This window comes from Cyprinus carpio, chromosome B18 (assembly GCF_018340385.1).
Source record: "Cyprinus carpio isolate SPL01 chromosome B18, ASM1834038v1, whole genome shotgun sequence".
In the NCBI taxonomy this organism is placed as follows: domain Eukaryota; kingdom Metazoa; phylum Chordata; class Actinopteri; order Cypriniformes; family Cyprinidae; genus Cyprinus; species Cyprinus carpio.
This window is the reverse complement of record NC_056614.1, coordinates 24,671,924-24,687,789: the sequence shown is the minus strand read 5'-3', so window position 1 is coordinate 24,687,789 and position 15,866 is coordinate 24,671,924. Positions and strand designations below refer to the sequence as shown.

The 15,866-nt window shown below is 36.0% G+C and overlaps 2 protein-coding genes across 2 annotated transcripts in view; one reads left to right on the top strand and one right to left on the bottom strand.

Moving 5' to 3' along the window:
• Positions 1-3,612: 3,612 nt before the first annotated feature.
• On the bottom strand, positions 3,613-13,732 carry gpib (glucose-6-phosphate isomerase b). Its single transcript, XM_042744540.1, has 18 exons — positions 13,605-13,732; positions 13,088-13,178; positions 12,935-13,003; positions 12,471-12,590; positions 12,245-12,328; positions 11,268-11,414; positions 11,056-11,127; positions 10,929-10,973; positions 10,194-10,247; positions 7,840-7,900; positions 7,712-7,755; positions 7,197-7,349; positions 6,475-6,604; positions 6,323-6,399; positions 5,119-5,247; positions 4,729-4,804; positions 4,570-4,636; positions 3,613-4,023 (listed from the first exon to the last, which is right to left on the bottom strand). The coding sequence occupies exons 1-18, from the start codon at positions 13,721-13,723 to the stop codon at positions 3,900-3,902; spliced, it is 1,662 nt and encodes a 553-aa protein (XP_042600474.1). The 5' UTR covers positions 13,724-13,732; the 3' UTR covers positions 3,613-3,899.
• Positions 13,733-15,327: 1,595 nt separating this feature from the next.
• garre1 (granule associated Rac and RHOG effector 1) overlaps positions 15,328-15,866 on the top strand; it is a 35,189-nt gene continuing 34,650 nt past the window's right edge. The window contains exon 1 of the mRNA XM_042744539.1: positions 15,328-15,441. The gene's annotated coding sequence lies outside the window, so the exon portion shown is untranslated. The remainder of the gene's footprint in view (positions 15,442-15,866) is intronic.

Genomic DNA, 15,866 nt, shown 5'->3' with positions numbered 1-15,866 from the left:
TGTGCAGTTCTTTTGGTTTTGTTTTTAATGATAAACGTATGGTTCTCAGAAATTAAAGAATAATGTTCATGTTTGTTCACAAATCAAATCCTGTGCATTAAATGATTCAACAAATGCAGTGCAGAAAATATATGCATACACACACACACACACACTACCACACGCACACACACACACACACACACACACACACATATATATATATATATATATATATAAATGCATATTTGTTATTGTTTCTACAATTTTCTGAATGTAATATCAGTTCATAAAATTGCAAAATTATAACATTGCTGAATGATTTTATCTGTGAGACATCTGAAGTCAGATGAGACATTTTGGCCTGATATGTTAATGTTCAATAGTTGTTCAGTTTAACAGTTTGACCAAAAAGTATTTGCTGACACTTTAAAGTGTATACATTTCTTTATATTAGATAATAAAAGCAACTGGCATCATACATCCATTAAAAATCACTGCTGATTAAAAGTCAAACGAGCAGAACTGGAGAAGAAATGGGTTTGTGATGTGTCCACGTCTCACATTATCTATCAGCTGTACGTTTATTGCTGTGATGAAGCAACAGTTTGTGTTTCTCTATAATGCAGTCTCTTGATGACTAGTACAGTTTTTACCCATGTTGCCATGGCAACCGCATTGACTTTCAAATTCTCCAGACGAGCTGAAGTGTTAATTCATTTTGCTTTCTGCCGTTTTGTTTCATCTCCGATAAAATTTCAGAAAGAATTGTCTTTTTTGTTGTTTTTTCAAGGAAAAGGCCGGAAATAATCAGGCAGGTGATGTTAGAAGTGAGAGACTTGTTGCTAGGCAACAGGCACATTACACACCGATCTGATCTCTGATCTGTCAATCATCTCATCAGACGTAGAAATGATGTACAGCTCTGAAACTCAAGTGATCGGGCGTTTCTGTGCGGTAGTACTACAGTAAACATCATCTGTCTCTTTTAGCGTTTGTGGAGGACATTCGCATTATGTCTTCCAGATGTGTTTGGGTCTCTGTGTGCTTCTGGGATTTGACTGGAGCTGAACACAGCTGACCTCCGACCTCATCTTCCAAAGACCATAGATATGTATGTATATATATATATCTGTGTCAAACACTGGGCTCCGAGAGAGTGAGTGTCGTGGATATGATCCTACAGCTCCCCCTGCTGGTGAAGACCTGCTCGTGCTTCTGCACTTTCATCATAGAAGCTGATGTTACACGTGCAAATGGACATTTGAGGACATGGCATTGTGGGATACTGTTTACAGTGCGGTGTGCTCTGCTTATAATGTAGTGGCTCATCCATGCATATACATTTTCATTAACCTTTATGCATTTTTTATTAACATTTTATCAGTTCGTGCATTCATGTACAGTCGTGGCCAAAAGTTTTGAGAATTACATAAATATTAGTTTTCAAAAAGTTTGCTACTAAACTGCTTTTAGATCTTTGTTTCAGTTGTTTCTGTGATGTACTGAAATATAATTACAAGCACTTCATACGTTTCAAAGGCTTTTATCGACAATTACATGACATTTATGCAAAGAGTCAGTATTTGCAGTGTTTGGCCCTTCTTTTTCAGGACCTCTGCAATTCGACTGGGCATGCTCTCAATCAACTTCTGGGCCAAATCCTGACTGATAGCAACCCATTCTTTCATAATAACTTCTTGGAGTTTGTCAGAATTAGTGGGTTTTTGTTTGTCCACCCGCCTCTTGAGGATTGACCACAAGTTCTCAATGGGATTAAGATCTGGGGAGTTTCCAGGCCATGGACCCAAAATTTCAACATTCTGGTCCCCGAGCCACTTAGTTATCACTTTTGCCTTATGGCACGGTGCTCCATCGTGCTGGAAAATGCATTGTTCTTCACCAAACTGTGTTGTTGGGTTGTTGGAAGAAGTTGCTGTTGGAGGGTGTTTTGGTACCATTCTTTATTCATGGCTGTGTTTTTTGGCAGAATTGTGAGTGAGCCCACTCCCTTGGATGAGAAGCAACCCCACACATGAATGGTGTCAGGATGCTTTACTGTTGGCATGACACAGGACTGATGGTAGCGCTCACCTTTTCTTCTCCGGACAAGCCTTTTTCCAGATGCCCCAAACAATCGGAAAGGGGCTTCATCAGAGAATATGACTTTGCCCCAGTCCTCACCAGTCCATTCACTATACTTTCTGCAGAAGATCAATCTGTCCCTGATGTTTTTTTTTGGAGAGAAGTGGCTTCTTTGCTGCCCTTCTTGACACCAGGCCATCTTGCAAAAGTCTTTCGCCTCACTGTGCGTGCAGATGCGCTCACACCTGCCTGCTGCCATTCCTGAGCAAGCTCTGCACTGGTGGCACTCCGATCCCGCAGCTGAATCCTCTTTAGGAGAGGCCATCCTGGCGCTTGCTGGACTTTCTTGGACGCCCTGAAGCCTTCTTTACAAGAATTGAACCTCTTTCCTTGAAGTTCTTGATGAACCTATAAATTGTTGATTTAGGTGCAATCTTAGTAGCCACAATATCCTTGCCTGTGAAGCCATTTTTATGCAACGCAATGATGGCTGCACGCGTTTCTTTGCAGGTCACCATGGTTAACAATGGAAGAACAATGATTTCAAGCATCACCCTCCTTTTAACATGTCAAGTCTGCCATTCTAACCCAATCAGCCTGACATAATGATCTCCAGCCTTGTGCTCGTCAACATTCTCAACTGAGTTAACAAGATGATTACTGAAATGATCTCAGCAGGTCCTTTAATGACAGCGATGAAATGCAGTGGAAAGTTTTTTTTTTGGGATTAAGTTAATTTTCATGGCAAAGAAGGACTATGCAATTCATCTGATCACTCTTCATAACATTCTGGAGTATATGCAAATTGCTATTATAAAAACTTAAGCAGCAACTTTTCCAATTTCCAATATTTATGTAATTCTCAAAACTTTTGGCCACGACTGTATAGTGTTTTTTACAGTATTATATAGTATTTTTATAGTATAATATTATGGTTTTCATGTTATAATATTTATAATATTTTTAGATTTTATAATAAGGTTATTCTAACTAAAACAATAATAAAAAATAAAAAAATCTGTTCTGAAATAAAATAACCATTAACTGAAATAAAATAAAACTTAATCTTATTTTATTTCAGGTAGTTGCCAAGGAAACATATCTCATTTTTGTTTAGTTTAACTTGAAGTACTGAAATAATTTAAAATGTAAAAAAACAAATTATATATATATACATATATCGGTTATTATATATATATATATTATATATATTATATATATATATATATATATATATAGTTTTTTAGTATTATTTTAGTATTATTGTATGTTTTGTCCTACTGTATATATATATATATATAGGTATAGATATAGATATATATTGTCCTCATTTGTAAGTCGCTTTGAATAAAAGTGTCTGCTAAATGTAAATGTAATGTAAATGTATGTAGACAGATAGATAGATATCATAGACATATAACAACTCTAATAAAATTGACAAAATCACAACAAAATTACTAACCAAGATTAAGTCTTATTATATCAATGATCCTAAAACAACACTGAACACTGTTTGATGATAGTATTCATCCTCGCCAAAGTCACAGAAATTGTGCAAAGTGATTTATTTCGGGGGAAAAAAAGAATACAGAAACCTTCTTGCAGTAAACTGAAAAACACACGGCGCTTCAGATGAGGGATTGTTCACAGAGTTCAGTGAAAAAAGATGGTAATATCTCTGATTTAGCATTTTTATTTTGCATAATTCTAGATGAATGTTTTAATTGTCAGTTAAAATGACACTACATTAAAGTTTCTAAAGGTTTTGCTACAGTGCTTAGTTTTTGGGGTGCAGGTGTTTCTGGGTAACGGTGAAGCTTCTCTTCAAGGTTCATTCAAGCAGAGTTCTTCTTGAGGAAGTTGATGAGGCCGTTGGTGGATGAATCGTGAGAAGTGACCTCCGCTGAATCCTGAAGCTCCGCTTCGATCTTCTTTGCCAGCTGTTTCCCGAGCTCCACTCTGAAATAAAAACAAATACAAATAATCTAGGCATATTTAAAATAAAATAAATAAATACAAATGACAACAAACAAAGAATTACTAAAACTTTAAAATAAAATTAAAATGAACGGAATATAAAAATAAAAACGAATAGTATGTGAATGACACTAAAATAATAAAATTATCTACTTTACAGGTTTAACCAATTAAATGTGTTTAGGATCAAAAATAAATGTATTTATTATATAAATAAATTCATTGTTTTATTAACTAAAACTACAACTGAAATGAACTATATGCACATTTAAAAACAAACTAAAATTACACTGATAAAGTTAAAATTAAAGCGAAAACAAATATATATAATATAAAAAATAAAAGATTATTTAAAATATTAATAAAAACTGTAATAACACTGGCCTGGTAATAAAACTGCTTTAGCTATTTAACATGTTAGGATCAAAAATACATTGATTTTGTTTCATTAAAATTCCTAAAATCATTTCTACCTATTTTTCCTGATTAGTTGAATTTCTTTTTTATTTGCTACATCGGACGACTCACCCCCACTGATCAAAACTGTTTATTTCCCACATGACGCCCTGAATGAAGATCTTGTGTTCGTACATGGCTGTTAAGGGAAGTCAAAGGGCAAAGGTCAGGAACCTGCACATCAGATGATATCTAATACTGTACAGCATCACCAAACCATCTGAGACGCACCAATCAGAGCGCCCAGAGTGTACGGAGACAACTTTTTGAAGATGATGGAATTTGTTGGCTTGTTTCCCTGGAAAACCTGGACAGAAACGCAGGGATGATGTTACCAGAGCTTCATGCAGAGATGAAGGTTATTAAGATTTGCACATTTATTAACAGCTAAGCAAGATGAATCAAATCATGCGGCAAGATGAAGACTGTTGCATACGATTCATTTATCACATGGTCATGATGAGCAGATTGCATTGTCTCCTCTCAAATGCATGTTTTGATAAACGTGAGTATTGCATGTGTGCAGACTGTGTGTAGTTCGGTATAGGTTTATAGGGTCTAGTGTGTGTTTGGTGTGCTGTAGGGGTCAGTATAAGCCAGCGCTTGACTTCATATTCTCACTTTGTGTGGCAGAATTTTCTCTAGTTTGTCTGCACTCAATCCTCCGGCTTCCAGCTCTTTCTTTGCCTCTTCTGTCGTCTTTCCCTTCATCAGCGCCTCCGTCTGCGCCAGGAAGTTCGCCACCAGGATCTGCACAGCACAGATTTAATAAACCAGAGTAGAGCCGTGCTAGTTAATGTTGTAAAATTAATCAGTTATGATTCAAATTCAGTGTAAGCTGTAAAGCAGCTCTACAGAAGACAATAGTGACATTATTAATAAATATCAGCTGTTAATTCAGATCAATATCAGGATCTACAGAAAACATGACGCATCACATTCTGGAAGTTTATCTCTGCCACTAAAAATGAAAAGGGTAATTATGACCTTATATCTAACGGCTCAGACTTTTACCACACGATTCAGACTTTTTTTCTAGCAAATATGAGTTTAGTGGAAGAATACTGTTTTTATTAATATCGTTACACTTTATTCGCTCTGTTTAATTCTGTGAAACCTTGCAACGTATATGGAATAACCCTTTTATAAAAGCAAAAGCCCAGTGATTTTATAACAGCTAAAGGGCTTTTAGGAGAGTTGAGGAGTTTTATTTATTGTTGTAAAACAGTTCATGAAACAACTCACCATTTTCTCACAACTCTAAACACAATCACAAAACTACACACAAACTTGTGCAAACTTCCCACTTCCAGGTCAAAGCCAAACATTTTAATCAAAAACACGTTCTCTTTTGTCAGACTCAAACTCTGGCCTCAGATGATACACAAACCTGTCAAATACACACACTACTTCACTGCCTACAGAACACGAGTGAGATCGATTCAAACCAGCTCACAGGGATAAACTGAGGTAGTGTGACTCTTGAGGTAGTTCTGTTGTGTGTTTTCTAAATGAGAACATAAGGTTAAACCTGTGCACAATGATGCTGTTCTTGTGTAGAGTTTTGCAGAAAACACTGAGCAAATTGGAACACGTGTGAAAGCAGGTGAAATGTGTTAAATGTTTTGAGAAACATGTCTTTGTTGTGATAACTGTATGAAAGGTTTGGAAAATTGTGCCAGATGAAACAGGTATAGTGTGTTAGCAAGTTGACTGTAAACCACAGCTTCTTGGGGCTTATTGCTTTAATATCCCACGGCAGAAATAAGCTGCCATAGATTCGAGCCAGATCACGTGATTGATCGCTGGATCTGCAGCTCGGTACCTTGTGGTGGAGGTTGTTTCTGATTGGATGTTGAGACTGGGCAGGTATGAGGAAGTCAGCAGGAACCATACGAGTTCCTGTGGAGGAGACAGAAGGGTCAGACAGACGCTTTCCCACCAAAACACACACGCACTGCACGTCAGACAGTGAACCTTGGTGGATGAGCTGGTAGAAAGCGTGCTGTCCGTTAGTTCCCGGTTCACCCCATACGATCGGCCCGGTGTGATACTTCACCCGGTTACCATGAGTAGTGATGTACTTTCCATTCGACTCCATGTCACCCTGTAAATCACAGCATCAGACTGAAGTATGACGTTTATTTACTTTTCTGCTAAGCAATACTGAGATTGAATTATAGCAGAAAGTACATTGAAAAAACATTAAATACTGCAGAGCCCCGCACGTGACATGCATGTGACAATTTACTAATTAGTTCCCTCAATGTACTAAATCGTGCATACAGTTTACTAATTCATTCTCTCGATTTATAAATCGTGTGCACGTTTAAGTACATTGAGGGAATGAATTAGTAAATCATGCACACGATTTAGCCAATTTTTTTTTTCCTGCATGCCATGTAAAATACAAAAACACCAGAGAAATATAAAAACAACATTTTCAATAATACTGCTCCAAAAAATAATAAAAGATATACATATGCACAGATATGCGTATACTGTACGTCTGTCCATACATAAACAAAAAATACATCCATTCACACACGTGCATAAAAAGAAAACCTTTTGAAACAGACGAGTGCAACTGCACAAGCATCCAATTCAATCTATCAGATTCCCATAGGATTTGCATTTTTGATGACTTTAGTGTCAGTATAAAATGCATTTTTTGTGTTGGCTCTACAGGTGAGACGCACCTGTTGGAAGTAGGCAGCGAAGCGGTGCATGTACTGATCGTACGGCAGCAGGCAGTGAGTCTCCGCCTGGAAGAAATTGATGTACCAGATGCCCAGCAGAGCGAGCAGCATGGGAGCGTTCTGATCCACAGGAGCCGTGCGGAAATGAGTGTCCTGCCACAGACGCAGATTCAGGGGTTAATGTGAGGTTTTTAAAAGAAATTAACACTTTTAATCTATTGCTCAAACGTGACAGTACAGACATGTTACAATAATGTTAGAAAAGATTTCTATTTTAAATAAATGCTGCTCTTGCGAACTTTCTATTCATCTGTGAATCCTGAAAAAAAAATGTAGCACGGTTTCCACAAAAATATAACCGTTCTGTATCAGACATGTTTCTTGGGCAGCAAATCAGCATATTAGAATGATTTCTGAAGATCATGTGACTCTGAAGACTGGAGTAATGATGCTGAAAAGCAAATAATCAGCAAATAATTACAGTTAAACAGATATTCTTCAGTAATAAAACCCACCATCCAGTGAGCTCCAGCCAGCAGCTTCTCAAAGTTCTCGTATCCTGAGACAGAAGAGATAAACCAGACGCCTGAGAATCTCTCACACTCATTGGATATCTTCATGAGAGTCACATGATAACACTCACCGATATGAAGTGCGATGGACAGACCAATTGCAGACCATAACGAATATCGTCCACCGACCCACTAGAAAAAAAATACAAAAAAATCAATTTCAGACTCATCTAATGAGGCACAATACATTACTCTTTCAAATAATTGAGTTATAGTTAACTAAAACTAAGGCCATGATTTGTTACTTGAAATAAAATACACAAAAAAGCAGACATATTAAAAAAATAAAAACTAATAAAAGCATAAAAAAATTTGTTAATGTTAATGGAAATAAAAAATAAAAAGTCATAAACTTAACAAATATATAGAGATATTAATGAACAAAAACAAATGACAAAAAAAGACTTTATACTTTACTTAGCTGACGCTTTTATCCAAAGTGACTTACAAGTAAAAAAAAGTAACTAAAACTAAAAGTTAAAACTCTATAAATACTATATACACACACACACACACACACTTAAGAAAATAAAGAAAATAAATAAAAATGACAAATACCTACAACAAAAAATAAAGCTAAAAACAATTCAAAATATTAAAACAACAAAGGTATGAGTATAATAATGATTATAAAATAACACTAAACCGAACACCAAAAAACAACTACATATGTGTTTGTACAGCCACACACATATACAAATATATAAATAAATTCAATATATATATTATTTAATTTCCATTTAGTATGCTGAAGTAATTACTATAATTAATATTATTTAAAGTTAAAACTTAATAAAAAAAAAAAAAAAAGAAAAAAAAGACTGCAAATGACAAAAACCACAAAAAACTAAAACAATATTAATATAATATAAAATTAAAAACTAATTGAAACCATTAACAAAAGCTATATCTTAGTAAAATACTAAAATAACAATGTTGTAAACTTTGAAACACAAAGTCAGCTTCTTTACATGAGCTGAAGAGCATTTAGGCCTGGTTTCACAGACAGAGCTTAGCTTAAGCCAGGTTATTTAGATTATTTTTGTAAGTTTGAATTATTTTTATATGAATTTTTTTATGATTTGCTTCTTGAGAAGAATAATGGTGTGTGTTTTTAGACAAAACAAAGGTTTTTATAAGCATGCCTGCATGACAGAATACTGATGTGCATTTTGAGAACCCCTGTGGCCACCCCTAGGATGATTTTCAGTGGCTACTATTAATTTAAATCTATTTTAAATCTATTAATTTTAGATCTATATAATTTATATATCATTTAGTATAGTTACTATCACACGAAGAGTGACGTTTTTCTCCAGAAGTCTGCATAATTGCAAATGTGACATTGATTTCATACAACAGTTCAATAAACAAGAAGTTAATATCAAGAGTTTTACGTTTTAGACAACATATTCACTTTTTGCGCTCTATTTCTAAAAAACAAAAATCATTCCAAACACAGTCACTGTTTTGCGTCTCTGAGCAACATGATAGTGTTTCGTTCCTGAATGAATCAACCGTTTAAATGATTCGGTTCAATCGCAATGACTCACTTATTAACAGTGACTCGCTGCCACCTACTGGCTGTTTTAATTTCACATTTAAGGTACCATTTCATTTTGTTTAAAACAATTTCAAACATCAGTTTTCAATGTTTTATGTTTAAAATATCAAAACATTATTTATTAATTTGTAACTCCAGGTTAAAGTATTCCATGTCCCTCAGAGCTCCATTAAACAGTGTTGTGTAAAAACATCTAAATGGCACTTCAGATGCAGTTTTTCTTGCATTGCAAAGATCAAATTTTGTTGATACTGATTGCAGAATAACAGCCCAAATGCAAGTGTCTGACTTAAAAGATGGTGCACACTTTTAGAAAAAAAATGGCGTAAAGGTTAAAAAAAAAAAGCCTCAGCTGTCACACACTTAGAAATAAGATATCAGCACAATAACACACACAGCATAATATTGTCTAATTTTCGTTATCGATAAAATCCCAGAAATCACAGAGATATAATTTTTTTGTCAATATTGCAAAACCCTTTATTTATTTATTTATTTATTTTTTGATGTGCCACCCCAAGATTTACTGTGGCCTCATCTAGCCACCCCTATTAAAATTTTCTGGGGGCGCCACTGAGGCACTGACATATTTTAAGGTCAGTGAGTGCAAGTTTCTTTCAGTTGAAACGACTCAGACTTATGTACTTTATGTATCAACAATGTGACTAAAAGTAGCCCGTCGGCCTTTACAGTGAACCAGCCTGTGTGTGACCTCTGCTCGGATAAGGTCAAGATCACGAATAACCCAGCAGCGAGTCAGTGAGGGACTCTGGTTACCAGCAGCTGTCCAGACGCCTACTTCACAGGTCAAACCACTACAGCAAAAATAGCCCACGGCCCTCAGCGGGCCCCGACACTCACGTCCCAGAACTCAAACATGTTCTCCGGGTCGATGCCGAAGTCCTTCACTTTGGGCTGAAACACAGAAAATGGAGTAACGTTTATTTGTGAACCTAAAATATCTGATGCATATATTAAATGCCAGCTTTTAAAGGGCTCAAGAAGGTTTTGCTAATGTACTCATTAAGTCTTGAAAACGTTATTTCTGATGTTCTCTGACCATTCAAAGTGTCCAGTTTTCTTGATTATGCAAGGGATCATTCTATTTTATCAGTTTGCAACATTATTGGAATGTTACATTTGAATATTCTCGGAACTTTTTAACATTAACGTTTACTATTTTTTGCACTTCTGGAAGAATGATTGTTTTTATTTTTCTCCCTGAGGGCATAATGCAATACTGGTCAATATGTAGCAAAAACAGTCATAAACAGTCATTTTTTGCTTTAAGACTTCTATGTAAGTGAACTTTTTATGTAATTGATTTTTTTATATTGATATTATTTTATATTCCTACATTTTTTTATTTAAGGTGTTTTTGATTTTGGCTGTGTTTGAAATGTGCTGTATAAATTACGAAAGAAAGAAAAAAAAAACTTGCTTTTTACATGAAAAAGGTTTTTGCAGTTTAGTTTCAGTAAATGCTCTTTTTGGACTGTTTTGAGTTTTGAAAGTTACAAAATATGGTTTAATAGCATAATGAACTGTTTTTGCACATTTTAATGAGCCTTTACATTTAAACTATAATGCACTTACTCCGTTGGTTGAAAGTGCCACGAAATGCTTGGCCACTGCAGATTTCTGTGAGAATGATACAAACGACAGAAGAATAAGTGCGTGACACAGGCGTCCCGTACACACCGCTGCAGGAGGTGACACTCACGTCTTTAGCGGTCTGCAGGAACCACTCCTTCGCTGATTCAGCGTTTGTGATGGTTTCCTGGGTCGTGAATGTCTGAGTAAGACATCCATTTCAAACTTTATCAATGCAACTATTTTCTTTTTTACATAGTATCAAGTGAACTTCTAAAGAGTCATAGTAAAATCTAAATGTGATATTTTTGTGTCTGCTAATGCCGTCTTATCTGCTCAGACCTTCGATGCGATGATGAAGAGTGTGGTCTCAGCATTGAGTTCAGCCAGAGTCTTAGCGATGTGCGTTCCATCGATGTTAGACACAAACCAGACACGAGGTCCGCCTTTAGAGTACGGCTTCAGGGCCTCTGTCACCATTAAAGGACCCTGAAACACACACAAAAATCATTCAAATAAATAAATAAAAAAACATTATTTACAACAAACAAATAAATGAACATTTGAATAAGTAAATTTATAAATGATACAAATATGATTAAAATAAATAAATAATTGAATAAATAATTTAATTAAAAGGAATACATTTCATTTTAAACAAACAAATAACATATCAACAAAATAAAATAATAACAAATTGTTTAAATAGTAGTAAATGTATAAATAATAAATCTGGAAAAACAATGTAATAATATAACTTACTGTACCAGAAACTAAATATTTTCTAATAATATTTATAGTATGAATTTTTCACGGTATAAAAAATAAACCACATGGATGCCTGTTAAATTTTAAAATGAGTGTCTCTTGCACAAGGATGAAAAAAAAGCAAAGTTCTAACTAAAACAAAGATTGTTGGTGTATGCTTTATAAGATATTCAATTAAATTGTTTTTAAACTTATATTTTTAACATGATAGTCTTTCAAATTCCAGCTTGCACTGACAGTTTTTCAGTCTTAATTATATCAGGGGAATTATGCATAAAATGACAAAAATCCAAGTACACCTGATCAGAGAGAAGGTAAAAAAATAAAAGTTTGTTATGAAATCTTTATATTGTTTTTAATCTTGTGATTTTTGAATTTTTTTTGTGATTTTTTATAGAATTTCTGAGTGAAAATTGTTTCACCACCACATCTTTTCAGTGTTTTGGGGGTCAGTGGCATCTAAAAGACTGTAAAGCCCATATCTGACACTGGAAAAAAAAAAAAAAAAAAAAACCATTTGCTGCAAAGCAGTGAGTTTTGATTTCACAAACCAGATCAGATCCACCGATGCCGACATTAACCACATCAGTGATGGATTTCCCAGTGTATCCCTTCCACTCCCCACTGCGGACTTTCTGTAGTCAGAAGAAAGTGAGATTTTGTTTATAATTGCATCCCGGCCCAGACGCTTTTTAATAGTTTCCATATTTGTTCAGTGTGTATATTTTCATATCCAAGTGTCCTAGGATGAAGCATCGTATCAAATAAGACACCCACATGACAGAAGGCCTTCATCTTCTCCAGGACCTTGTTGACCTCCGGCATCACGTCTTTCCCGTCCACGTTTATGGGTGTGTTTGAGCGGTTCCTCAGGGCCACGTGGAGAACAGCGCGCCCCTGCAGACCACACAGACTTCCACATACGCTTACATGCATTTGGTAGACACTTTTACCTTATGCAATTTGCGATGCATTTTGGATATGCATTGAGTATGTTCATTGATTCAGTTAATGTATTTCATGTTCATGTGAAGTGTGTATATAAGAATGTCAAGCATTTTACAAGAGCAGCTTATGTTTAATTAAAGATATAAAATAAATAAAGCATAACTCATAGCGTTTCCATCAATAAAAACTTGCATCCCAGTGTGTCCAAACAAGCTCAGCTCATTTCAGTCTATAAAAGCAGGAAATGTGATGTATATTTGAGCACATGCTGATTTAAACCCTCAGTGAAATACCTCAGTGAAATTAATCTTTTCTCCTGAAAACATCTTGTCTCTGGAGGCCTCCACACCACGAGACTTCGCCTGCGGGAGGAAGATGTTATATTTATATTACATGCTAACTCTCCATTTAATTCTCTGTAAACATTCATCTGAGCAAATCTTTACCAGCTCCACAAGCATCTTCATAACCTCTTCATTTACGAGGTTCTTGGAGTAATCCAGCAAAATGTCTCCTTCTTCTGTTTTTAAAGTTAAGCTGTTGAAAGAGGACAAACATGCAGCTTCATATGAACTCTCTGAGCACTACAGATATTAAAATCATTATAAAGATAATAAAATCATTATACAAAACCTGTACGGCTAGATAGTTAAACTGACTGCATGCATTTTTATCACTATGATTGTTAAATATATTCTGGAAAAAAAAAAAAATAATAATAATAAATATGATGATCTTTCGTGAAAGTTTAAAAGTTAGGAATTTGAATGTGGGCGGGATTTAATGATGATGGACAGGATAGTTAAACAGCTTCGACGTGTGGCTCCGCCCACTATACTGCATGAACAGTTGCTAATTATTAAAAATATATTTAAAAATATAAAATAAAATGGCATTAAAGTAATGAGCTGCTTCATGCAGAGTATTTAAATTAGTAAGTAAGTAAATTAATAAATAAAGTACCTTAATTTTTGGAATCGGTTTTTATCTGCCTCGAACATCTGCCTCATGTTGAGACTCGCGGCGTTTGATTTGAACCATTTCTCCAGATTCTGGAAGTTTGGGTCGCTTGTCAGTCCCATCGTGAACCTGCGGTCTGTTTTATGTTGAGACTCTGTGTGTGTAAGTGGGTGTAAGTGTGTGTGTGTAAGAATCTCCGGCTGAACTGAACCCGAATGTCACAGATCCGTCTTTATAACGGGCGAAGAAAACAGCACACACCCCCTCACACACACACGCACGCACCCACGCACGCACGGACACACACGCACGCACACACACACACACACACACACACACACACACACTCTCTCTCTCTCTCTCTCTCACACACACTCACACACACACACACACACTCACACACACACACACACACACACACACACTCTCTCTCTCTCTCTCTCTCTCTCTCTCTCACACACACAACACACACACACACACACACACACACACACACTCGCTCTCTCTCTCTCTCTCTCTCTCTCTCTCTCTCTCTTTCTTTTCTCTCTCTCTCACACACACACACACACACACACAACACACACCACACACACACACACACACACACACACACACACACACACACACACACACACACACACACACACACACACACACACACACACACGAACACCCTCTCTCTCTCACACACACACACACACACACCCTCTCACACAAACACACACACACACACACACGCACACACACGCACACACGGACACACGCACACGCACGCACACACAACCTCTTTTCAAACTCACACACACACACACACACACACACACACACACACACACCCTCACACAGGGGGTCCAAAAACCTTTTTACCATAAAGTTACAGACAGATAAAATATGATACACTAAATAATAATAAAATAATAAGAATAGTAAAATAATGTATTTATTTAAAAAAGATAAAAAGCTAAATAAATAAATAAACAAAGTGAAAATTCTGATGGATATGGCGCCATCTATCGACACGTGAAAGACACTGAAGATTGTGTTTGTTGAAATATTGAACACTAGGGGACACAGGAGTCCATCACATCAGTCTCAAACTATTAATTTTACTGGATTCCTCTTTGATAGTTTATATATATATGTATATATATATATATATATATATATAATATTATCTATATATATATATATATATATATATATATATATATATATATATATATATGTACATTAGTGTTCATTCTGTTGATTGTGCCTTGAGTCGTACAATTCGCAATGAATAAATAAAAAAGCCTCTTCAGAAATCAGTGTCTGTATTAATAAATAAAATAAAATAAGTAAATAAAAATTATTTTTCTAAAATAATAATAATATTATTTTTCTAGTATATTAATTATAGAGTATATATCATTTAGATACATGTATAATAAAATTGAAGTAAAATAAATGCCACATAACATCTAAAAACGTTTTATAGGCAAAGTAATAATGTATTATTATTATTATTAGCTATTATACATATAGGAATAAAAACTTTAATAAATACTGTACTTCGGTGAAAACTGTAGTTACAATGCACTGTGAAAACCTACTTTAATTACAATATCGTTTTATTTATTTTTTCCAAAGTGTACGCGCTCTTTGGCATGGTCGGACGCGCGCGTCGCCTGGCGTGCTCGCGCTTTGTGGACGCGCGCTCGGAAGACGCGCTGCGTCATTTCCGCTCCCCGAGTCCACAGACAGGAGGGTGGGGACAAACAGCTGGTAAGTGATGCCGTGATCCGACCGCCGAGCGGGCTGTTTTTCACACCAATAAACGCCTTTCCCGGAGCCACTACAGGTAGGACCCGAGTCCGTTAATACCCGCCGCTCCGGAGCGGCCGCGAGCGCTTGCGTTTTGACGTGTTTGAGGTGTTTTTTAAATCCGTGTCAACGAGAGGCGCTAACGGCTACCTGAGATTAGCTCCGTAAACACTGATGGATTTTGTATAATCATTTAAAACGTGATTTCGGTGCTGTTAAAGGACTGTTTCGATCGCAGGAAAGCACTAAAGTGGTATTCCAGCGGTTATGTGGGTTGGGGTCAGAATTGAGCCGTTTAAATCTCATCAAATCTGCTGCAGTCTTAATTACTTCAGTTAATGGCCTAATTAACTGCTCCCGGGGTCTTAAAATTACACTGGGACTGGAGACCCTTCAACGCCCTAAAAACAACAACGATAGGCTTCACTGCAGCCCTTTAACACCCTAATGACAGCCGACGGG